General features: G+C 41.8%; 1 protein-coding gene and 1 pseudogene across 2 annotated transcripts; both read right to left on the minus strand.

The window, feature by feature from the left end:
- Positions 1 to 218: 218 nt before the first annotated feature.
- LOC128399285 (olfactory receptor 14A16-like) lies at positions 219 to 6,346 on the minus strand (annotated as a pseudogene).
- A 2,126-nt stretch (positions 6,347 to 8,472) lies between these two features.
- LOC128399279 (albumin-like) lies at positions 8,473 to 24,520 on the minus strand. Of its 2 annotated transcripts, none has more exons than XM_053360563.1 (15): positions 24,380 to 24,520; positions 23,788 to 23,845; positions 21,874 to 22,009; positions 20,632 to 20,843; positions 19,708 to 19,840; positions 17,758 to 17,855; positions 17,111 to 17,240; positions 16,190 to 16,404; positions 14,817 to 14,949; positions 13,995 to 14,092; positions 13,267 to 13,405; positions 12,002 to 12,225; positions 11,021 to 11,153; positions 9,927 to 9,983; positions 8,473 to 8,648 (listed from the first exon to the last, which is right to left on the minus strand). In XM_053360563.1, the coding sequence occupies exons 1-14, from the start codon at positions 24,462 to 24,464 to the stop codon at positions 9,936 to 9,938; spliced, it is 1,842 nt and encodes a 613-aa protein (XP_053216538.1). In that variant the 5' UTR covers positions 24,465 to 24,520; the 3' UTR covers positions 8,473 to 8,648; positions 9,927 to 9,935. The 2 variants fall into 2 exon arrangements, with proteins under 2 accessions (XP_053216538.1, XP_053216537.1); XM_053360562.1 differs by having other exon boundaries at positions 8,473 to 8,653.
- Between the last annotated feature and the right edge of the window lie 1,454 nt (positions 24,521 to 25,974).

Genomic DNA, 25,974 nt, shown 5'->3' on the forward strand with positions numbered 1-25,974 from the left:
ATCAAGTATAGAATTTGATGGAATGTGTCCTCAGTTTAAAAAAGGAGATTCCTTCTTGCCTTTCCTGGTTAAAAAAGATATTCCCTTTTCTGGTATGGTTTACCAATTCAACAGCAAAAATTGGACTTGGTGGGTAGTTTGTAGCTCCTTTGCCAGAATCTTTGTGAATCCAGAAAAAACACTTTTCATGGGTCTATCTCTTTCAACTCACATGAGTCTAAAAACAACTACACCCATTCAAAGATGCACAGATCTTGCTGGTGAAAATCTGCTTTATTAGGCCAATATGGACCCACATCTGCAAAGGCATGCATATAATCAAGCTGAAAAATATAGTTCTGACTTACCATGGATCTGACACAATGCAGCAGAACAAACAGAAAACAGTGTGAGAAAGTAAGTACAAAATAAGCAAATTGACAAAAATGTTTCCACTCTTTAATATAGAGCACAGGAAAACAAATATAGAAATTGTTGATAGTTAGAAAGTGTGTTCTTCAAAGGATTACATTTGGTATGCAAATAGTGATTTATGTATAATAAATGTTTAGAAATTATTTTTAGTTTTTTTGATGGAAATATAAAGGCAATCCATGTTCTGGCCATTAGAAATTGGGGAAGAATTGGTAGAAGAGATTTGCATTCAACTTCCATAATGCTGTTTTCAATTCCTTATTCCTAATGCTATAGATTAATGGGTTCATAACTGGTGGAAACATACAATAGAACATAGAAGCAACAAGATCCAAAAGCTCTGTGTCACTTGATGGTAGTGACACAGAGCTTTGCTTCAGATAAACAAATGAATCGCTAACAAAATATAAAGATATTACAATAAGATGTGGCAAGCAAGTTGAGAAGGCTTTTTCTTTTCCCTGGGCAGAAGGAATTTTTAGAACTGCACTGAAGATTTTAACATATGAATAAACTATTACAGCAAGGTAGATAAAGGCCAGAGAGTCACCAACACAAATAATCCAAAATACAATGAGATATGAGTCAGAGCAAGCAATTTTGAATAACTATGGAATTTCACAGAAAAACTGACTGATGTCATAAGAACAGAACTCAATTGTGAATGTACTGCCAGTATATACTGTGGAATAGATAAGCCCAGTAATCCATGCACTGATTGCCATTTTGACGCATGCTTTTCTTTTCATCACAGAAGGTCTTGGAATGCCAGATTGGCTAGAAAGAAGTACATGGGTTTGTGAAGCTGAGGACTGAAAATTATGACTGTGATGTTGATGAGGTTTTCAGTGACAGCAATCACATAAAGGATCAAGAATGTAATGAAATGAAATGTCTTCAGTTCCTGTGTATCAGAGAATCCATGCAGAAGGAATTCCACCACTCTAGATGACTGGTTGAACATTGTGTGGCTATGTAGTACCTGCAAAGAGATGGCACAACCATTTTAGAGAGGAGGAGGAGGAGGAGGAGAATGTTTTGACGCATGTTCCCCAATGTGATCAAGTAGGTTGACTTAGGTCACCAATAAACCATTGCTTGTTTAATAAATATTTTTTGTTTCTTCAGTTAACAAAATATATAGTCTGTTAAAAATGTAAAATCTCTAAGTGTTTGATATAGAATATTGTATTCCCTCCTGGAAAACCCCCCCAGATAACGCAACAAAAATTAAAAACTAGTAGACATAATAAAATTATTCCACGTGTGGGTTAACTTTTCAACAGAAATAATGTTTTAGGAAACATTTTAAACAGTCCAACGAGAGATTCTATTTGATGTTCAAAGGCAAGGAGTTATAAATATTGGTGCTACCCTGAATATTTCCTCCCTGATTAAGAACAAAGTTTACATGGCACTGGTACAACTACAAATTGCCACAGGTTGGAGCTATAGAGTATGAATGTGTGGGGCCAAGCAAGTCTTCAGATAAACTGACCCCAATGTATTTAGGGCTTTATATGTTAACAGTAACTCCTCAAACCTGGCAGCTGGTACACTTATTTGAGCAAAGGTGCAATGTGCCCACATAATCTCACTGTTGTTAACAATGATGCTGCAGCATACTGTCCTAACTGTAGTTTTGGTACCAGACACAAGGAAAACCTCGCATAGTATACATTGGAGTAATACAGTCTTGGAGTCACCATTGACTTCTCTCTCCCTGTTGACAGAAGTGGATGAAATTTGCAGGCATACTAGCCCCTCCAGAAAAATATATATATCCCGAATTACAAGAAAATAAGTCAGGATCTTTTTTGATGGGCAGCTTTGTGTTAGTTTTTGTGTTAGATAGTTAGTTTGCTTGCTTGCTTGCTTTTAATGAAGTGTCTATTTATTTTTAGGCAGAAGTGGATTTTATTCTGAGCAAGGTGACCCTGAAGCCACTATTTCTGCCAAATTTCAGAAGGATAGTATTTTTTTGAAAACGGTTAGAAAATAGCCTACATGAGAGAGGCGCTGCTTGGTAAGAAAACTTCCATTCAGACAAACCTTCCATTTCAGACAAATACCATATTTTTCGCCCTATAGGGCGCACTTTTCCCCCTCCAAAAATGAAGGGGAAATGTGTGTGCGTCCTATGGGGCGAATGCAGGCTTTCGCTGAAGCCTGGAGAGCGAGAGGGGTCGGTGTGACCAACCCCTCTCGCTCTCCAGGCTTCAGGAAGCTCTGCGCAACCCTTGGGAGACCGGCGCGACTTCACTCCAGTCTCCCAAGGGTTGTGCAGAGCTGCCTGCAGTCCCAGGCTTCGCGCAGCTCTGCGCGACCCTAGGGAGCCCAGCGCAAAGTCGCGCCGGTCTCCCAAGGGTTGCGCAGAGCTGCCTGCAGTCCCGGGCTTCGTGCAGCTCTCCGCAAGCCTGGGGAGACCAGTGCAACTTCCCACCGGGATCCCTAGGCTTGCGGTTAGCAGGCTCTTCTGGGGGCTGGGGTCGGGGGAAACTCGGGCTTCCCCCGCGCCAGCCCGTGCCTGGGGGTGAAAATAATTTTTTTTCTTTATTCCCCCCCCAAAAAAAAACTAGGTGCGTCCTATGGGGCGGTGCGCCCTATGGGGTGAAAAATACGGTAGATCCAGACTTCCGGGTTGGTGCCTCCAGTAATGGCAGAATTCCTCTGATCGGGAGGAATTTGCCTCGTGGAAATTAGGGTCTGGCCACCACGGCGAAGGCGGAGACCCACTAAAAATCACAGGCGGGTAAAGCCTGTGAATGTGGGATTTGGCTGGCACCTTTTGCGCCTCCCCTACTCGCGGGGAAACCCGGTTTCGGGGATCCAGAGCGACGTGGGGTGAGTGGCGCGGTGCTTCGAATTGACTGCTTCTTCCACAGAGCGAAGCCGCATAGCTGTTGCAGGAGAGCGCTGACTTTTTCCTGTGGACAACTTGATCTTAAAGCAACTACCCGTGAGTAGAACGGAGAATTGGATTTTTAAACGTCTTAATTTGGTGTCAAAACGGGGAGGTCCAAAACAGGAAGTCCACCTTCCCCTTCTGTAAATAGACTGAAGCAATGAGGATGCAAGCTGAAGTCGCGGAAAGCCCATTGTAAAGGACTAAAGTTCCATTGGTAAAAATACTAAACCCCCCTTGGTGGCAGGAGAAGAGGGGGGAAAGTTTTGGACTGAATATACCTGCAGGAGAGAGCGAACAGAATTAAAATACCACTGCTCCGATCCTGGAAACGGGCTGCCAGCAGGACTGATGTGCTTTAGAATGCTCATTGACTGTGATTAGAACGTTCACTGACAGCTAGTTAAATAAGAGAAATATATTGTTTCCATTGTCTCCGTCTGCGTTTAAAAAGGAGTAAAAGTAACTGAAAATTGAAACTAACTTTATTGTTTGAACTGTGTTTAAAGGGACCAATACAAATAGAAACTGCTTCCCTCTAGAGGAAGCCTTTGAAACTGTTACAAGAGCTGAGCTGGGGAAATTTCCAGCTGCAAGATAAAAAGCTGTGAGATTCTGGGACTGACCTTGAATCGGTTAAGAATGTCGACAGAAGAGGCCTTAGTGGTTGCATTAAGTAAGATAAATGACTCACTGGAACAGCTCAACAAGAAGGTGGATGTGGTAACTACCAAAATCGATAATTTGGGACAAAAAGTGAACATCAATACAGAAACTATTCAGAAATTGATACAGGAATCTACTTTGACATGGCAAACTGTGGAGAAGGCTAGGGAGAAAGTTGTTGCCGTTGAACCTAAAGTAACACAATTGGAGAGAGAGAGAGCCCCAGCCTTACAGATGCAATTTGATGACCATAAGTTGATGCCTTCTACGATTGAATTTTAAAAAAATCAGATTTTGAGGATCAGAGCCCTACCTGAACTGGAGAAGGAAAGTTTGATAGATCCCCTCACACAGGAATTTGCTGATTTTTGGGACCTGGACTTGGGTCAAGAAGAGATTAAAATTGTGAGGGCCTTCAGATTTGGAGGGATCTTGAAAGACGTCCTGAAATATCTTTTGGATCTTAGTTTTAACTACAGAGATTTGGTTGCCCTGTCGAGAAGGAATAAAATCATCGCTAGGTGGGAGTTTCCCCGAGATCTACTCTTCAGTATCAAAGGAAGGAAAATAAAAATAAGATCAGTAGAAGACAAAGTAAAGTGCATGTATAAATATGAAGAAGACTTGCAGAAGGGACTTGGAAAAGAGTTAAGAGCCTCGAGCAGAATCCGAAACCAGGGAAGAGAAGCAGCGGAAGAAGAATGGAAAAAGTTTAAGGACTATCTAAAGAAATATTACAAAATTAATGAAAGTTAGAATGATGTTGGACTGGAAAGTAAATGGTTACTATTAGCAATGGTTAAGACAAGGAGAATAAGGAAGATTAGCTTAAATTTAAATTAAAATAAGGGAAGATTTGCTGAGTAATTGATTAGAATCTGGAATACAGAAAAGGGAGGCATGAGGAAGTCGGGGAAGAAAGGTATAAGAAATTAAGATATGAAATGGTACTTGTTTTTTGTTTTGTTTTTGTTTTTGTTTGTTTATGTATTTGTTGTGTTTATGTTATGTTTGTGGGTCATAAAAACTTCTTAATAAAAAATATTATAAAAAAAAAAGAGTTAAGAGCCTCAGACAGAAGATTACCAGGTTGATGGACTATATGGAATTGGCAGAAACGACTGGCAGAATCTGAGACCAGGGAGAAGAGACGGTGGAAGAAGATTGGAAAAAGTTTAAAGACTATTTATAGAAATATTGTAAAATTAATGAGTGTTAGAAAAATGTTGGAATGAAGCTATACGGCTTTAGTAGAAATGTTAGAAGGAATTAAGTACAAATAGATTATTGGAGTAATAAAGGGAAAATAACGTTAAAATATGTTAAGACAACTATATGACAGAAAATAGAGGAAGATGGAAAGGAATTGCTGAAACAATTAATAGAAGTGGAATACAAAAAGGGAGGTGTGAGGAGGTCGTTGAAACAAGGGAATGTAAGATATGATATTGAAATGCTATAATGTGTGTTTTAAATTGTTTTTGCTTTGTTTTGTTTAGTTTATTGTGTTAATGTTGTGTTGTGTACTGTTTATATATTGTATTGTATTGTTTTCTCTTTTTTTCTCTTCTTTTTTCTTTCTTTTTTTCTTTTTTGTAATGTTTAAAAGTAATAAATATTTTTTTTTAAAAAAAGAAAAATACGGTAGATTCAGGAAACTTTGTGCTAAGCACCTTTCAATTTGCTGGGGATGAGAGATCTAAAAGGGAATTACAGTACTGGAGTATCATTGCCTCAACAACTGTGGCCAAGCTATCCCAGTGCAAGCAGCTATTATGATACCAGCCAAAACTGGAAAAAGGCATTTGAATCATCCCACAGCAACTATGAACAAGGAAGGGGTAGTGGCAGACTTTGGGGGCGATCCCTGTATGTCTTTTCCCATGTCAGGTTTCCAGTATGCATAAACAAAGAGGGACAGACTGACTCATTCTCTTCAATGTCCTAGGGGAATAAGGAAGTGCTGAAAATAATATTCTCTTTATTGAATGAAATGGTACCATTCCTGGTGACATGGTGACTTTTCTGCACATCTAAACTTTGCAGACTTTGGACTAGAGAATCCATAAATATGTTTCACTTGGAATAAAACTTGCTTTTTATTAATAGGGTCACCAGCAAACAGACTGAAAAGTATACCATGAGATTGACTTACCAAGCTGTTTACAGGTAGATCTTGGGTAATTTCATGCATGTTTACATGTTTCTTTTTTGTGCCTGATTGTGACCTGCGTTTTCTTTCTGGGTAGCCACTGTGATTCGCCTTTTCATCTGTGTATCATATCCTTTTCTCTCCATAGCTGTTTGAGAGGCTCTCTCTCTTACTTTTCTCTGTACTGGCGGAAGGAAAAAGGAGATGCTGCAATGAATTTTATCCATATTTATTTCCATCACTCCCAGGAATCTAATCAAACTCAAAAGAAAAGTCTCATGGGTATGTGGTATGTTTGTATGTGTTTTACTGTTTACATGTAAAAACATTCCATGGAGTACCAGATGATATAAAAGCAATAATCACGATGTCACATGGAGTTTCCCTCTTTCTTGTTCCTTTGTCATTGACAGTCTTGGGTTTGCCACTGAATAATGTGAAAAAATGCCTTCGAGGTAACTGCTTTTCAGCATCATCCCTACAACAAGAGTGTTTGTTATGTCCATAGAGACTATTAAAAGGAAATTTGGCTCCTATGAAATAAAAACACCTGTTTTTTCTTCCATTGACACCCCTCATCCAACAAATTTGGGAAGCCTTTGAAGTAATCCAAAATCCTGACAATCTTGTTCATAGTGAAGCAAATGTGTGATGGATGCAATAGACCAGGCACGGCCAAACTTGGCCCTCCAGATTATTTGGGACCACAACTCCCATCATCCCTAGCTAACAGGACCAGGAACTGTGAATTAATAACATATCTTAGTATCTCAACATCTGAGTTCCCTCTATCTTGTTCCTTTTTTTTTTTACTACGTGTCTTAAGACCCCAGGTGCCCTTCCCAGCATGTACATTCCTGCAGCATCCAGCCAATCCATTTTACATCCCAAATGTGGGGTGCACTTTTGACCATATGACTCTTCTATGCCCTTAGGCCCTTGTGTGAGTAACCTTCTGCCACACAGAATCTCAACTGCATGGGAAGCTTTCATGGATATGCTGGGCTCATGGTCGCAGAAGTTTATTTTACTCATATGATGGGCAGGGAGGTGTTGCATGGCCCTTGGATAGAGCTATAACATCCTCACAGCCTGTCCCTACCCAGCCAAGAAAAGGAGTCATTTTGCAGAATATTCTCTTGCTAGGACCAAGATGGAGAAAATAAGAAAACTGAGTCAGAAAGCAGAGATTCTGGGCTATTTTCCTTTCCCTTACTAAAGGGAGAAGATGGTTTTCTTGAATGCTTCCACACATATAAAATTACTATATGTTTAGAAAATGTTCAGACCAGGAAAAAATGGTTTTACAGAGCCTTCATCCTCAAGTGCTAGCTGTTTCCATGGAGGGAGGGTTTTTTGTGTGTTACAAGAACATTGTCCCTGAAATCTTATTCCATACAATCTAGTCCTGCCCTTTCAATCTATAGCCTGACATGAGGCAATGAGTAGAACTGACCTACTGTCAGGGGCTGGTGGCACTCCAAAGAGTGTGGGGTGGAGGCAGGGACCAGGCCAGATACCCAGGAGAGGTGATTTGTGGGGTTTGACACCACCTGCAAGGCAGGAGCCAGGAGAGGACGGAGAGTCGGGGCAGCCTGAGATGGAGGAAAGTGTGCTAGATGTAGCAGAAGAAGAGGCTGTTGAGCCAACAGATGGGTCAGTAGACTCCCCACCTTCCCCCATTCTGCTGACTCCTAGAACCAGGAAGGTCTTGAAGCAGTGACTTCCATGCAAGAGAAATATCAGGTTGCAGGCACGTAACCCATCAGGACAGGGTATGTAGGCTGGCAGTGGAGGATGGAGTCTCCCTGTTGCTGCAACTATTCCACAGGGCCTGGACCTGTGGACATCTGCCTTGAGGCTAGAAGTGTGTATGAGTGTGTATCTGGAGCACTGTGGAAGCTACTGTACACGCTTTTCTTGTCAATAAAGACTTAACTATCAGAGGTGTGCCTTACTTGGCTAGGAAGGGCAATAACACCTAAATCTTTTTCCATTCATCCACACATGGTGAACATCTCAGATGGGAGTCAGGCTGCAAACATGCTTAAGAAATCTGGGACAAGATAATGGTAAAGGAGCTGGCACTTCCATGTTGGTGGGAGCTCTAGAATTGGTGGGTGAAGGTGAGAAGCAGGTAATGTGGCCTGCTGAATTGCTCTACACACACACCTGAAAAATGTCTTCTGGCAGCAATAGTTACAGAGTGCCCCCAAAGGTCCTACACCCACCCCACTCCCCCACACTAACAAAGCTAACAAAGTATCCATGCACAAAATCACAGCACATTTGTTTTAGCTCTGATTAAATGAATCACTGGACTGCAAAGGGGATGTTTATTTGTTTAAAGACTTTATTCATTCTCGACAGTACGACTGTCATGAGAGATGAAGATTTTGGAAGAATCACATCCTCATTTCCTTTGAATTAGAAGGGTGACATTTAACAAGGAAGCAAGCATTCGAGGGCGCTTGAGCATATTTGGACTTTATCTCCAGGATTCTTCCATTGCTGAGCTAGAAGAAAATAAGAACCAATAAATGATTTGCTGCAGTAAGCGAGAACAAGTCCCAAGGCTAACTTGCAGAACATTTTAGAAAATAAAAGCTACCTCACTCAATTCATACAGTCCCATTACTAGTTACATAAAGATCTTCCTGTAAGACTGAGTTGATTCGTCCCACTTAAGAACGTTCCACTCATAATGAGGGAAGATAAATTCCAGGAAGTCTCAGATGTGAGTTTGGGGGGACCTTGTACCATTCCAAGTCTGAATATCAAGTTGAAAATGTGGGTGCTGGGACAGGGGGTTACTTGAATTCAGATTGTGCACTTGATAATGTAAACAGTTAACTGCATGTAGGAACAATGTGTGTTTGTTACCATGCATTTCACCTGAATGCTCTATATTGCCACTGACAGACTTGGGCTTGCCACTGAATAATGTGAAAAAATGCCATCGAGGTAACTGCTTTTCAGAATCATGCTCACAACAAGAGTGTTTGTTATGTCCATAGAGACTATTAAAGGAGAAAAATTGGCTCCTATGAAATAAAATCACCTGTCTTTTCTTCCACTGACACCCCTCATCCAACAAGTTTGGAAAGCTTTTGAAGTAATCCAAAATCCTGACAATCTTGTTCATAGTGAAGCAAATGTGTGATGGAAGCAATAGACCCTACAAACTTTGGTTCCTTTCAGAACTTTGAAATAATAAAATCTTTTAATATCTCAACATCTGCATTTCTCTGTATCTCCAAGGGAAGTGTATTATATGAATCTGGAAGGCATGATTACTAAATGATTCAGATATACAGCCTTCTGTCATAGCGTAATTATGCATTACACTGAATACATGTACCAGTTGTGTCTACACATGTACAAATGTTCATACGTTTGTGTGCAAGAGCATACACTTCTTTGTGTAGCTCAGTTATTGTCTATACAGGGGCACAGACTATATACCTGTTGAATGATACAAGTGAATAACTATACTAGGGTTTGCCCCAGTTATTTGTGAACACAGATATTGTATGCAGATTGTGTGCTCATATAATGTAACATGAACATCCATAATGTCATGTTTGGCTATGGATATGTATCAGGCATGTAGCTAAAACAACAGAGAACTAAATGATTCTGGAAGGACACAGAACAATCCACTAACTTTCAATGCAATCATAGTCCCCCGTGCATAACTGCCTCCACAGCAGGTACCAGTTAGGTCTTTTCATCAGTACTAAATCACGGAGACACCTTGACACAAGCCTCTCTTCCACATCTGCTCACCTGAGATGTTTAGCTTTCTCCAAAAGCAGTTCGGGTCCTTTCAATCAGTTTGGGACCCTGGAAGAAAAACACACAATTCCCTCAGACATATTGTTAAGGAAAGTATTCCTCATAGTTCTTTCACTGGATGAATAGTTAATCATGCTAGTTTAACAGCCTCTCATAAATTATATGGAGAGTCAATTCTTCACAAGCAAGGAACTTAAAACTCTGTCTCATCACCCACAGTCTCACTTTAATTGTTCAGCAAAAGTAGCAATTACAATTCCATATGTCCAGAGCATCACATTCAAACAAAGAAACATTTTGTTGTTGTTGTTCTCTTGCTCACACCTTAACCTTGAGACCCAGTTCCTGGTTTCCGGGAAACTCATTGTTAGTTGTTTGACTACTAGATTTGGACAAACTGAACTGTATTGAAGTGATTCAGGAAAATCTGGGCCTTGGTTTAGCCAGGCCCCAAATGGCTGCAATTTGGACTGTCCAAAGCAAACTGGGGCTGTCAGAGGGTGTAGTACCGGGCAGTAAGAAGGAGAAAGTATGAAAAGGAGTGACCTAATAGGCAGTTATGTCTTTGTGGGAAGGGTGGGTAGATGCCAGTCCTATTCTGCCTCTCCTTCTTCCTGCCAGACTCTTCCTTTTTCCTGTCCCTCAAAGCAGCACCCCACAAGGTCAGATCCTCCCACTTACCAGCTGAGCATATGGGTTGCTACTCCTTCACAAGTGGCTTCCCTTTCATGCAGGGAGACCACACTTGAAGCAGCAACAAATCTTTTGCTGTACCTTCTCAAGCAGCCTCCTTGTGTGCAGGGAAGTCACTCAAGAAGGTGCAGTACCCCGCAGGATTAAATCCAATTGGAGGGGGAAAGAAGGAGATGCAGCATCTCCTAGCTTCTCCTGCCCCTTCCTTACTATGGGAACAGATCCAGGGTGGGATAAGTGGTTCACAGAGCAGCAGAGGGTGGTTGGCCCAAGCTAGGGATTGTAGATTGGGACCACAGGATAGGTCAGAGGTGTCTATGCCCATAGCCTTGTCACACTGCCAGTGAAAGAAAAAAAATGCTATGGATACTTGTCTTCATTTTAAAAAATACCTCTGTTTCAAAACATGTCTTATGGTCAGCAACTTCGCAGCACTGTGTCATCATGCCTTGGAAATCTACAATCACGCCCGCTAGTTGCTCATCAGTGATTGTGGGCTTGTGCTTGATCAAGTCGACAAGCTGCCTGCAACGACAACAAAAGTAAGTTGGGGGATGGAATCATTAGCCTTATGAAAAGTGATGAGAGAGTAAAAGCAGGCCAAGCATGTCCTTTCTTCAAAGCATCACTTCAAAATTGGGTCATTATAATCACTTTAGGTCACCACTAGGGATATTATGTGGGACGTGGGTGGCGCTGTGGTCTAAACCACAGAGCCTAGGGCTTGCCGATCAGAAGGTCAGTGGTTCGAATCCCTGCAATGGGGTGAGCTCCTGTTGCTCGGTCCCAGCTCCTGCCCACCTTGCAGTTCAAAAGCACATCAAAGTGCAAGTAGATAAATAGGTACTGCTCTGGTGGGAAGGTAAACGGCGCTCCGTGCACTGCTCTGATTTCACCAGAAGCAGCTTAGTCATGCTGGCCACATGACCCAGAAGCTGTCTGCGGACAAACACTGGCACTCTCGGCCTATAGAGCGAGATGAGCACGCAACCTCAGAGTTGTCCGCGACTGGACCTAACGGTCAGGAGTACCTTTATCTTTAGGGATATTATAGGGTTGGAAATGATGTTACAAGGCAGGAGACAATGCTTCCCCTCTGAAATGGAAGGTAAAAGGTCCTAGGGAAGAGAGGGGCAGGAAAGGCAAAACCCCAGGAAATATTGAGGGAGGGGGGCTGGGAAGACAATAGGATAAATAAAGGAATGGGGGTTCAAATAGGAGAACTTTCTGAGAAGCCAAAGAGGGTGGCAGAGTGTAGGCAGCAAGGTGCATTTGGTCAGAAGTTAAAGTGGTGAAAAAGGCTAAAGTCCATAAACACTAACTGATTTGAAATAACCAGCCAAATATTGGGCTGCATGCTTCTGGTTTCTTACTTTTGCTTCTTGCGCTTCAGAACTTCTGGATCAGCTGTGCATAAATCTGGATGGAAGGTGAACAGGTCGGAAGCAAATGGTGTAGGCTCGTATTCTGGATCCGGTCCTAAACCACTGAAACATTCCCGACGGAAGGTTAAGGAGTCACCACAGCATTTGCACACTTGTTTGTTGATGTGATGCATTTCATGCTCCCGACATATCTCTCCAAGCACAAAGGAGACCTGGAAGAGTTTCAGAAAACAGTAACCAAAGGGATCAAAAGGCTGAACAACACCTCTTTGAAGAAAGACTGCATTTTAGTTTAGAAAAAAATGCAAGCAAATTGAAGTATATATCATTTGGGGAGGGGCAGTGATAATACTAGCACTGTGGAGGGGGATGTGTGAAGAGTACCTGTAGGGCAGAGTTATTTTCATCTGTATTCTAAAGCTGAGCTAGGCATTCAACCTCTCCAAAAAGTCCATTGTCATGATAGGGATAGAAATTGCCCCTCCCAGTCATTAGCTTAATAATCAGATATGCATTCTCATTGTAATGCAGGGCATGGCGAATGTGTCTAATTTTGTACTGCACACGTGCGAATGCTCTGTGTGTGTATCTTGCAATTTTTTGAAAGGTGTCGCCTTGGGCCATAGCCACCATTGGCATGAAGTCCACACCCAGCCTGAAATGTTTGACATTGTACTATGCTTTTATATGTTCTGTAAGCCACCCAGAACGGCTGGGGACACCCAGCCAGATGGGCAGAGTATAAGTAATAAAATTACTACTACTATTATTATGTCACATGCAGATTAGATTTTTGCAACATGCAAAAAGGAAGGGATGTTATGGGGGGTAGAGGGTCTCATGGTTTGGAGCATGATGCTCCAGCATTTGTTGCTCTTCTAGATGGCCCATCCCTAGGAAGCAAGTGATGAGGGGCAGGCAATGGGCACAGCTCTGCTTCTATGGCCTCTGACCAAACCTGTGCCCTTAGATGCAGTGGACGATGCTATCCTGTTACCAGCAAGAGCCTGATGCCATTGTGACTGGAATTCGTAAATGGAATAAGAGGGATGTCATTTCGTACTTCATCAGAGACGTTGCAATATCTTGGGCTGACCATGGCTGTTCTGTACTTCTCAGCCCGATTCCAATAGCTTGCCATTACATTTAAATCCCCAAACAGTTTGGGCACTTAATGGAATTCTGAGGTGGTGGGTGGGAAGGAAAGGGGCAAGGACAGACAGAGAGGCAAATATGGAGAAAAAAATGCTCACATATTTCTCAGCACATGGCAGCTTGTGGGCTTCATCTTCGTGGCAGCATTTGGCAGCAGCTTTCGTGAGTCCCTTGGTGTATTCATACAGTTGGTCAAATGTCAGCTGGGGTGCTTTCTTGGTGTACAAGACGAGCAACCTGCAAAGAGATCTTAGTCAGAGGACATTTGGGATGCCATGCTCATCTGAGGTGGGCTTGCAACAGTGCTATTTTTCTAGAAAAGGAGGTGCCAGAACTCGTTATGAATGCCTCCTTCATTTTCTTTGAATGGCAATGGCGCCCACCTGAGAGGTGCTGGAACTGAGTTCCTGTAAGTCCCGGCTTAACCCCCCCCCCCCCGTGCAGTAATGAGGAAATTTCATTGTCTTTCTCAGGTTTGACAAGCGAGGCTTCTTTTAAGGACTATGGTGGGACTATGGGGAAAAGGAGTTTCATTTCATGAGCTCTTCCCATCCCCACAAAGTCTTCTGTTTCTACTTAAACAAACACACAGATAGTTTTTACCCTGGTTTTTGTTACACAGCTAGTAGGACATCATATTACTTAGCTGACGGTGAATTCCTGAGAGATGCGCAACAGCTAGAATTTTTACTCTTCAACAGATGCGGGGGCAATCATTGAAGTTGTTTTGTCTCAGAAAGGTTTTTTGCATCCTGAGCTCACATGAATTTTTGAGCATCTTGCCCCCTTTCACAAGCTGGAAATCTTATGACAATAAAAAACATACTCATTTTGGAAGAGGTAGTCTCCTGCTGTCGCATGCAGTTCACAGTTTTTCTTCATCACTTCTAGGGTGTCAGAAATGTGTTTTTTGAGCTCTGCTTCCTGAAAGATAGGAGAATTTCTGATATATGTATATTTTTAAGAGCAGAACTATAAGAAAAGATGCAGCTTTGAGATGAAATTTGAACAGGCTCTGTAACATGCCTTTTATGCAAAAGAAGACAAGAGCTTTATTGAAGGTAAACATAGATGAGGATTGACAAAGGCATTTTTTAAAACATAAAAATGGCTAAACATGAAATTTCACAGCATCATTTCCTACAGTGTAAGAGGCAGCACAGAAGAATCCATTTGAGGGAGCTAAAGGATGGCAATAGCCTATTATGAGGCGACAAAGGAAAGTCATATTTATGGCAAAATATGTCTTTAAGTGCAAATTTTATCTTAACACTCACATTTCCAAACATCCCTTTTGTACATTTTTGGTACAGGATCAAACAATTCAGAGAAATGTGAAATCCACAGGGTGATTACATTTAGTTCTATGCATTACTCTGAGTGGAGTGAATTATATCATTTTGCTTAAAAACATGCACCTTAGGAAATTTTCTTTCCGTGATCTTAACATAGGCAATGCCTGACACCAAAGGGTTGCTTTGCCATCCTAAAGTTCCCAGGTCCAATTCTTTGCATCCAAGGTAGTCCTAGGAGAGATCCCTGCTTTGTAAGAGCTAGTTCTACCTGTCCTACAAAATGTTCACAACCTGTCTTCTGCGTATCAGGAAACAAGCAAATATCCTTTGTATGGAGATGAATCATAACTCACCCCATGGCCAAGGCACTCCACAACATTCTCAAGAGCGCAGCACTTCTCCAACAAATCACCGTAGCCTTTGCCAAGTCTCACAAGCAACTCTGGGGATAACTCAGGGTGTCTCCTTCCATATTCATGCACAAACCTGAAACACAGGAAATATCCCATTAACAGAGTATGAAGATGAGGATGACAATGTTAACACCAACAGAAATAAACGCTGAAAGGGAACACTTTTCAGCCCGAGGGCTACATTCCCTTCTCGGCAACCTTCGGTGGATGGGAGGGAGGGGAGGCACTGCCAGGGGTGTATAGGGCTAGAGTCAAAAGTAATTGCAGCAATATATTTGAATTGTACATTTGTACAGCATTATTTGAGTTAAAGGACATGTTCTGTCCAGGCAAAAGTCCTCGAAGGAAGATGAGGCTAGTAAGGGGTGTGGCCTGCATAGTTTGTTTGCTTGTTTGTTGTTGTTGTTGTTGTTGTTGTTGTTGTTGTTGTTGTTGTTGTTGTTGTTATTCCCAGCCAGATTGCCCTAGCCAATCTGGTGCAGTATGGAAGCTTTGCAAGTCACATTTGGTCCCTTGTCTGAGATTCCCAGTTTTGGCTTAGTGTTCAAATAACTTCAAATATATCTCAGCAATACTTCCAGCTTTCATGTACATTAGATATGAAACTCCCAATTAATATTCAGGTGTGTGAGAGAGAGGGGGGGGGGGAGGGAGGGAGAGAGAGAGGGGGAGAGAGAATGTTTCAGGCACTCCTGATCCAAATAAAGGACAGAGGTTTTTTTACACAACAGAGGAGATTTGGCAGAGTGATCACATTGTGTTGCTTCCAGGAATATTATATGAGGAAAAGATGGATGTCACTGTTGGGCCGCTCTCTGCCCCTCTCCCCTATCAAATTTTGCCACATTAGCCTTGGAAAGATGACTCATAATGATATCAAGAACAACTACAAAAACTACTACTGATGTCAACAACAACAACAGCAAACGCTATCTGAGCTCTCCTCCCTCCCAGAAAACTACTGTGATCATACAGAAGTCCTAGTCTGTGTGCCGCTCTCCCTGTGGAGTAAGCCATTTGAGTGGACAGAGTGGAGGAAGAATTTCTGTACTTGCTTCTGTAGCAACTTAGCTTTCCTCTTCCCTGCCCCAGCCTGCTCCTTCTCTACTCCCTCTTTCATGCCTTCTCTCTCTTGTCTTCCTGCAACTTTGTTCCAGTCCTTGTTTGGGGAGATTTATTTGCTCAGATCGTTATATCCAACTGACTCTCCCCCCCCCCCAGTCACACTTCAACACCCTGTTTGCATGTTTAGCTGAAACTCAAAACTCCCTGTAGGGTTGAATGAAAGATTGTGTGGGATTTCTATGGCATACTTTGCCTGATGAAGAGTATGGTTGTCAGCATAGTGTTGGCACACTTCTTTGTTATCAATGAATTCTCTGACAGTGGGAGACAGATCTGCAGGCTTGTCATCATTTTCCGAATGGGCTATGCAATCTCCTTGTTCCAGCAGGCTCTTTTCACAGCAGTCGTGCACTTTAGAAGATAGAGTGGCTTGATGTGAACAGATGTACTTTGACACGTCAGCCTGTAAGAAAGGATCTGGTCAATATTTATGGCAGTGATCTGGCAGACCCAGAGTAGCTGGGAAAGTTAGTATCTGTTGTCGTATCACTATTATTATGCAATATAACAATTATTATCCTGCATATTAACGCAAGTCACAAAACCATAATTGAAATAAACTTATTTCAACTGAAATAAATTTATCACTTTTACATTGGTCTGACTGGGACCAAGGCACAATGGGCACAGGAATGAAACTTGTCATTGTTTCTGGTCAGTAAACACAGAGATTCAAATGCAGTTCATTTTCTTACAGCCGATTCTTTCACAGCAGAGTTTATAAAGACAAAGACTACTTTTCTATTCCCACAGGCTTTGGAGCACCGACTGATATATGTTCAGTTTTAACTTTATGAATGTTTAATTATTGTTTTTAATTATTGATTCCCCACCACCACCACATGTTCTTTTCTGTTACTATTTTATCTGTAAGCTGCTGGGAGTCCCAGCCAGGGAAAAAGGCACAATAAAAATAAATATGATGATGATGATGAAGAGGATATGCATAAATGAGCACACATAAGCACAGAAAAGAATAGGTCCTAAAAGCCTTATGTCTGCCTGACCCAGCTCTGTTCTAAATTCAGCAAATGCCAAACAACTGGCTTTTCTGAGCAAGAACGTATTGCTGAGTTGAAGTCAATTACATTGAAATTGACAAAACTTACCCTATCAAGCAAGCACTCCAGAGTATCGCCCTTGCAGCATTCTGTGTAGGCATGTACAATATCCGCAGTAAGCTTGAGAACTGTAGGGAAATCTGCCTTTGGAAACTTTTGACTGAGCTGAGCAACTTTTCTGAAAAAAATAATAAACAAAATGTTGTGATTGTGCCAAGAGAGATGGATAACAGCTACAATTTAATTCTAGTATTATCAGTAGGATAAACATATTGTGCCCTACAATCAAACATGGTGTGTGTGTGTATGTGTGTGTGTTAGAAATGCTACCCATCTGGGCTGTGTGTTTGTGTGTGTTGCTTTCCATGGCTCCACACAAGCAGATAAAAGCTTCAAAATTTTGGGTACAAAATTTAGCATCCTGTGAACCCCCCATATTCTTCCTTTCTTCCTTGTTGCTAGATAAAGTGTCATGTCCCAGGAACTTTCCTGATGTTCACATTGCTCTTTCCTGATGCTATAATACTATGAACACCTCAAAAGGATGCTGTCCGAGAAACAAGTGCATTTGGCACATGGTTTGCAGGGGTATATTTTAGTCTCGTTTTTGACTTTCTCAGGAACGCTTAATCTATGTAGGTAATTCACTCTGCCCCACCTCACCCCCTTACTACCCCCAATGCAGCTAAACTTACAGAGCCCGCAGGGGCAGTTCTCCAAGCTTCCTGTGGACAGAGCATATCTGCTTTTGTCGAGCAAACTCTTTTCTCAAATACTTTGAGACTTCTGTTGCCTGTAGCAATAACAACAACAACAACAACACTTTAACAACAATAACGATGATGGCAACAACAAAAATGGAAATCAGAAGGAAAGTGTGCTTGACTCATTCTAAAAATGTTAGGATAGGGTGGAAATCGTGTCCTCCCTTAAAGAGGGCATGTGTTGCGGTGAGACTTGGAAACTGAATCCCTGTGTTGTGGGTGGTTAAGATTGGTAAGCCACAACACCTGATTGGTAGGTCCCTCATAGCTGGGTTCAATCTGGCCAATGGGCGCAGTCCAAATGGATCGAGGGACCTTTATATACCCATGCACGTGACCCAGAGCTTCCTCTTTTGGCGCGTGCATTTGGAACACCTGCCCACCTCTCTCTACTTTTAGGGCTTTGCGCTTGACCTTGCTATGCCGTTGTGTGTTGTCTGTTGTTGGGACAGGGGCACGGTAGGAATTTCCCCCACTTGGCTGATTGGCTGTTGCCATTTGGGTTTCACCTGCCACATAGCAAATCATCACAACTTGTAAGGTTGCAGCTAGGCCCTGGTTCAGGATAGGCAATCCCTATGTGAAGGGTATTCTGTTAAAGGAATCCAGAGACTCAAATGGTTTGGTCAACCCTTGAGAGGGGGTTGTGCCCATGCCTGAGTCCAGGGGGACATTTGGGTGGCGGACATAGTTTGTTCCCGACTTTCTGCCTATCCAGGTTTTTACCCTTGGCTGACCTATGCTGGAATCCTGGGTCAGTGCTACCTGCATGGCAGGGAGCTATTTGAACTGGAGCCTATGCAACCAGTCACTTTCTGTAATCAATAAAGTTGTGGCCTAAATTCTGCCAAAATCCAAACTAAAATTTCAGTCAAGCATGAATTTATTTAGGGGGGAATTTCTGGGTCTGAACACGCAAATGTAAAGTATTTTTTTTATTAAAAAAAATAGTGCCATAACAACATCCATTGCAAACTATTGGGCAAGTTAAAACACTTTTAAGTTTCATTGAATTCCATTGGAATCTATCTATCTATCATCTATCATCTATCATCTATCTATCTATCTATCTATCTATCTATCTATCATCTATCTATCATCTATCTATCTATCATCTATCATCTATCCATCATCTATTTCTCCTTCCCTTCTAGTGACATTAGTGGCAGCCAAATGAGCAACTAACATAGCTGGATAGGAATGGTAATTGACAACTGCTTCTAGCATCAAATTGGTACATAGTATTCAATGTTGTATAAGCTTGTATTAGTATAAGGGCTAGAAGACTTAGTTTTGCCTTCAGTGAGTGTCCAAGCAGCAATTATGGCAAGAGAAGGGCAGGAAAGAGTGGGAGAGAGCATGGGAGAGAGTTTTGACTTGCATTGGGCTGGCTTAGAGGTTGGGGCATTTATACTGAGGGAGGGTGTTCCAGTTAATCAGGGCCAATGCTTTTTTATTGCAAAAGGGATTTTTAATAAGTTTATTTAAAAATAAGTAAATTACAAGTTGCATCATGTTACTTAGTTTTCACAAAAACCAGGAAGTGCCATAGGTTCTAACATTTTGCGTTCTGTTATTCCACCCGTACAGGGGAATGCCAAAGTCTGAGGAAGAATTATGGCAGAGACTGTGCTTCAGGGATAAAACAGCTGCTTTATATGCAGAAGGCCTCAGGTTCCAATCCTTTGCATTTAGAAAGAAAATGTTTAGATTGGTGCAGGGAAGGGAAAGAAAAAAAACCTACTGTGTGAATCCCAGGAGTAGACAAGATTTGGCTAGATTGACCAGTAGTCTAAGCAGGTAGGAAAAAAATATCCTAAGAACCTAGCAGAGGTAAATTCCTTAACCATCAGCTACATTATTTGGATGATAACGGAATACCTTTTCTGTAAAGCAGGCATCTTTGTCAGCTTCCTTGCAGCAAGTTGTCAGTACCTCCTTATATTTTCTAGCTCCTGCAAAGATGCTGGAGGTCTTTGAAAAAGGGTATCTTCTGGCAATTTCATAGACATACCTAGGATAAAAAGTTGCCTTTCAATAACACGAACTGCACTTTCTTGCATGAAAGAATGTGGTAGTCAGCACCTTTATAAATTAAGATGATGATATAAAGCAGAGGGAGGGCAATCATTTATCCAAGACTACTAAGAAGAAGGAAAGACAAATAAATTCAAATTCCCGCAATGGAGTCCCGGGCTGCAACTGTGCACGCAAGTGGGCTACTTAAATCCAAGAGATTTCATTGCAGGAGATTTGTCAGTTTGTAGCATTCCACATCACTTCCTCCAATAACAAACTCAAGCAATCCTTTCAGATGCCTATGAAGCCTAAACAGAACCACTGAGAAGCATGGTCATGCCACCCAGATTTGCAGATGCCTACTTAAAACAAACAAACAAAAAAACAAAACAATGCCAGATATCCCACCACACACCAGCCTGGTAAGCACTGAGCATCCTCAGCTGCCACAGCATATCAAGTGTTAGAAAAGAAAAAGAGGAAATAGGTGAGAATGGAATGGCAAATCGTAGACGAGAGTGTGTCTGGTCAGCAAGCTAGAACCCTGGCCAGGAGAAGGTGGGGATAAATTACAGACTGGCTGGCTAAGACATTGATGAAGGAGCACAGCTGTTTGGAGGTGAGGTTATCTTTCATTTTTGACAGCTTGCATGAAGTAGCAGTCAGAATTTGCAATTATCGGATAGATGATTTGAAATAGAAACTTGTACGTCTTATCTTCGTTTCATTCCTCTCACAAAGGGCAACCAAATCCTCAAAGTTACAGCACTGAATCAATCTACTTACCTTCCCATGGTTTGATCTGGGTCTGCTTCAAATGCTTTGCAGCCCTCCTCTGCAGATGGTTTTTGAAAGGGAGGAATGAATCCTGGAGTTCCATTTTTATGGGCCAGAATACAGTCTTTTCTTTCTGGGTCAACTTTAGCACAACAGTCAGCAAATCCATATTTCGCAATAATTTCTTGCTCGTGACAAATTTCATCCAGAAAAACGGTACCCTGGTAGAGGGAAGCAAAGTGTTCTCTTAATTGGTTGCAATTGCAGTCGCCTGTTTGCTTAGTCCACATAAAGAAAACATCTTTTTTTGGTGTGTGTGGGGGGCATATAAGCCTCTTAAATGTTAAACTGGCAGTTGTCCATAGAATTAAGTTTCTATATTCTACATGGTTTAAAGGACAGTCACCAGACAGATTTATTGAAAAGTTAAGTTGGTTTATAAACCGCTAGAATGCATGAGCCCTTATTTTCCTGTTTGATCACTGAGATCATCTGGAAGAGTTGCCCTCTAGTTTTCAAAAGCCTGATTAGCTTCAAGTAGAAGTTGGACATATAGGGTCTTGGATCCCATGTTGTGGAAAACTATTCCAGCAGAAATTTAGCAGGGATCCTCACTGCTAATCGTCAGACATTTCTTGAAGACATTTTTGTGTTGGTAGGTCTATTCTGCTGAAACTTTTTAAAGATGAACTAGTCATCTTTATAATTGTTCCATATTGTTGTTATTGTACTTTGTACATTTTGTATATGGAAACTTTGTTGTACACTGTCCTGATACGTGGTGGGGTCTACGAATATTTTTGATAACCTATAACTCAAAATGTTCCTGCCAGTGAACAGAGGCAGATATTTTGAGCCAGGAGACAGAACCTGAAAACATAGGCTGTCCCTCCTTGGGGGTTTTTAAGCAGCGGTTAGATGGCCATCTGTCATCTCCTGCCTTCCTCCAAAGTCTGCTGCACTCCCCCTACCAAAGCAGCTGACAACATTAAAATGATAGAAACCATAAAATAAAAGCATAAAACATTAAAAACAATCTGAAAGCAAAATACTGTAACATGTATCTTACCAGATCCCTGAATATCAGATAGTAGACCTGGATATGTTCCAACAAGAAATGTAACCTGCTATTAAACTAATAAGTTCACCATTTTAGAGCGCTACATCTCTGCATAGATCAGTTCCCAATATATTTGCATTTCTTTACAGTTTTATTTCTATGTTCTCTAAATTCAGCTCCCAAACACTTACCAAAGGCTTTGTACATTCTGGATCTGATTTTTCATCAGCAGCACATTTCTTCTGAAGTTCTACAATATCATTCTTTACTTTTGACACCTCTTCAAATGTCGCTTGTTGCAGGGCTTGAGAGGATATGACTAGGGCACTAGAAAATGCATACATGATTTATTTGAAAAAATGTTCCCTCTGTGTATAACAATATTCTACATGACTTCTAAGAGCAAGCACATTCTTTTGGGTGGTTAAAACCAAATGGGATAGTAAGGAGATTAAAAGAGATCTCTCACAACTGGGTAGACAGACATTAAAATGACATTTATACAATTCAATGTAAGCAAAGATTCCATTACGGTGGTACCTCGGGTTAAGTACTTAATTCGTTCCGGAGGTCCGTACTTAACCTGAAACTGTTCTTAACCTGAAGCACCACTTTAGCTAATGGGGCCTCCCGCTGCTGCCGCGCTGCCAGAGCACAATTTCTGTTCTCATCGTGAAGCAAAGTTCTTAACCTGAAGCAATATTTCTGGGTTAGCAGAGTCTGTAACCTGAATCGTATGTAACCTGAAGCGTATGTAACCCGAGGTACCACTGTATATATATTGGGGCAAGAAATCCTAACTTCATAGCCATGTGGATAGGGTCTCAGTTTGTGTAACAGACCAGGAATGGGAATGCATCTGAGCTCTGGTTTTCAAAATATGCAATGAGAAATATTAGAGGGGAAATAGGGGCCTCATGAGACAGAGAAACTAAACAGTCTTTAGGAAGGAGCTGACCTTATTTATGTAATCAGCTAGTACAAATAGTTATTGATGGAGAATAAGTCAAGCCAGGATTATTGCACTATTTAATAAGTCCTCCCAGATTCATTATATGAGTTTGAGCAGATTAATTGACTAGTAGTGCATACAGTGGGACGCGGGTGGCACTGTGGGTAAAACCTCAGCGCCTAGGACTTGCCGATCGTCAGGTCGGCGGTTTGAATCCCCGCGGCGGGGTGTGCTCCCGTTGCTCGGTCCCAGCGCCTGCCAACCTAGCAGTTCGAAAGCACCCCTGGGTGCAAGTAGATAAATAGGGACGGCTTTCTAGCGGGAAGGTAAACGGCATTTCCGTGTCCTGTGCTGGCTCGGAAGTGTCCTGGAAGTGTCTGCGGACAGCGCTGGCCCCCGGCCTCTTAAGAGAGATGGGCGCGCAACCCTTGAGTCGGACACGACTGGCCCGTACGGGCAGGGGTACCTTTACCTTTACCTTTAGTGCATACAGTAGCATTTAAATAAAAATGATTGTGATTGCTTTCAGATAACTTTAAACAGTTATGCCATAGGAAGATATTGTTTTAGGCTTGTTGAGAGGACTAACTTTGCTGAAGTGGTCATAATGGTGGGAAAGCTGCCATTTCAAATTCCCCCCAACACTGCAGAATACACCGCAGATTTTCTGAAATCTTAAAAAAAGAAGCTTCTCAGACGTAGCCGATTAATGCAGGTTTGCTTATGAAAGACACCAACAATTGTGGGCTCCACAGAGGTGATAAGATCTTGGCAGTTTCCCAAAGGCGCCTACTGGTGACACCAAGCCTGTCCTTAGGGTCATCAGAGACAATGGGGAGTGACCTTTCTAAGACAGTTCTTACCCTCTGTGGGGTTGGGTTTTTTTATAGTAAGGCCTTATTTGATAAATAATTATAATTCTTGAAAAAATAATTGAAGGGCAACCCGATTTATTTACCAAGTGATTTTAAATCAATTAATCTGATTCGTCAACTCAATATTGGATTATAATGTTTACCAATGTGTCTCGCTTCATTTGATAATAGCTTCATACAATTTTGTTATTGGCAGTCCAGAATATTAAGCTAGTGGTAGTTCATAGCCTCTGTATCTGCTCAAGTCATTTGGAATGAAATTTCCTGAAAAGACTTACATCCCTCGAAACTCATCAGGCGTCACTTCGGTAGCTTGTGCTATGGTGTCCTGATGTCCTGTAAAGAAGACAATAATCAAAATTTCACTCAGTGCTTCTAGTAGTACAAGCCTTTGCACATATGTTCAGACCAAAACACTACTGAGTTGGGTAAGCTTTACTCAGTGGTAAATGGGTATAGAATTCCAGCCATATTAGTTAAAGAGAGAATGCAAGCACCCATCATGACTCTGGGATGCATGAGCCTTGCCTAATATCAGCACTTCAGCATCAGAAATGAAGTAGCAGTGGACCCCTCCGTGGAGGGAGGAGACATTGGCTGCTGGATCTTCCTTTCTCCGTACCCTCAAGAGTGGAAAGTCTAGCTGATCCTATGGACTTTGGACAGCCTCCCATGGACCACAGGACTGCACTCATTGTGACTTTAATATGTATTAGTAATCCCTGTGTTTATCGTGCACTTGACTTACTTTTCTATCACTATTAAAAATGAGGTTCAACCCCCACATTAAAAAATCACAAAGGCAACATTAATCTTACCAACCAAAGCAAACTGGTTTATGGCATTATATGACATAAAATGACATCTTACCTGCATGCCGGTACCTTCTGGGTAGGTGTTTTGACGCGGCCAAGCTTGCCAAGAAAAGAAAAGAAATGAATGTTACCCACTTCATGGTTCCAAATTGTTTAGGGGCTTTGATGATGCGAAAGGTAGAAAGAGCAAAGGGGTAGGGGAGCTTTTATACTTTATCGCATGCATGTTGGGTTAATGAGAACCCACCTCGCGGTCGTATACTTGGTTAGGACACAATAAATATCCCTGCTAATAATTACATTAATAAAATATTTACACATTATATTTGTTAAGAGGGTATCTTGTCACACAAAGTCTGCCAAAGTTATTCCTCCACCCCAGAATCAGCACAAATAGACATTGGCCTTATCGTACTTCAAAGAATTTAAGCAAACTGCCCTTTGGGTTACCCTATAACTCATATACCAACCTTTCCCCTCTCAATATGTTGTCCAAAGGTGAATTGAATTGATACAAAGTGGGCCTGTGGCTCTTTGTCAAGTTAAAGAGTGCATGTTCAGAGCTGTGGTCTCTGACGTTAATTTCCAAGGCTGCTGAAAGGTAAACATTTGATCTTTTGCAACAGAGTCTGAAAACTCAGACTGGAGTCTTATCCACCTATCCAGGGATATCTGGAAAACTTTTCCAAATTTGATAATATGTTGTATCAAATTAAGTTTTACATAGAGCAGACCTAGGAAAATATATGAACCTACATTAGTCATGTGTATTAAAATAAAATTTTAAAATAGGGAGCAATCCTATACATGGGAAGCTGGCATAAAGTTATGTTAAGCCAGGGTAAAGCATTTCTGATTCAAACTCTTTTCTGGAACAGGGCTTTGGCTGACTGAGCTGGCCTAAGCGTGGCAGAGCCTTCAAATACTGTTTAGGTTGTTGTTGTTTAGTCGTTTAGTCATGTCCGACTCTTCGTGACCCCATGAACCAGAGCATGCCAGGCACTTTTGTCGTCCACTGCCTCCCGCAGTTTAGTCAAACTCATGCTGGTAGCTTCAAGAACACTATCCAACCATCTCGTCCTCTGTCGTCCCCTTCTCCTTGTACCCTCCATCTTTCCCAACATCAGGGTCTTTTCCAGGGAGTCTTCTCTTCTCATGAGGTGGCCAAAGTATTAGAGTCTCAGCTTCACAATCTGTCCTTCCAGTGAGCACTCAGGGCTGATTTCCTTCAGAATGGAGAGGTTTGATCTTCTTGCAGTCCATGGGACTCTCAAGAGTCTCCTCCAGCACCAGAATTCAAAAGCATCAATTCTTCGGCAATCAGCCTTCTTTATGGTCCAGCTCTCACTTCCATACATCACTACTGGGAAAACCATAGCTTTAACTATACAAACCTTTGTTGGCAAGGTGATGTCTCTGCTTTTTAACTGTTTAGGTTAGACCACCCTATTTGTTGGCTTAATTTATGTGGGGTTGTCAGGTCAGATGTATGGGTTTAGGGACCAGTCCCTCGGATTCTGCTCTACCATTTCCCCAGGATTCTCCCTTTTTAGGGCTTATGCCAGCTTAAGATCTGCCAGGCTCAAGTCAGCGGTATGGGTCTTGACTTAGCCATGATGAGGGAGATATGGCAGCATATCTCCAGCTGAA

Source organism: Podarcis raffonei, chromosome 13, assembly GCF_027172205.1.
Source record: "Podarcis raffonei isolate rPodRaf1 chromosome 13, rPodRaf1.pri, whole genome shotgun sequence".
NCBI classification, from domain to species: Eukaryota; Metazoa; Chordata; class Lepidosauria; order Squamata; family Lacertidae; genus Podarcis; species Podarcis raffonei.

Coding starts and splice junctions, on each gene's coding strand:
- LOC128399279 (XM_053360563.1), bottom strand. CDS start 24,464: ATGAAGTGGGTAACATTCATTTCTTTTCTTTTCTTGGCAAGCTTGGCC. Junction 20,844..21,873: donor CAGAATGTACAAAGCCTTTG/GTAAGTGTTTGG, acceptor TCCCTCTACCAG/GGTACCGTTTTTCTGGATGA. Junction 16,405..17,110: donor TGGAGTGCTTGCTTGATAGG/GTAAGTTTTGTC, acceptor CCTTTCTTACAG/GCTGACGTGTCAAAGTACAT.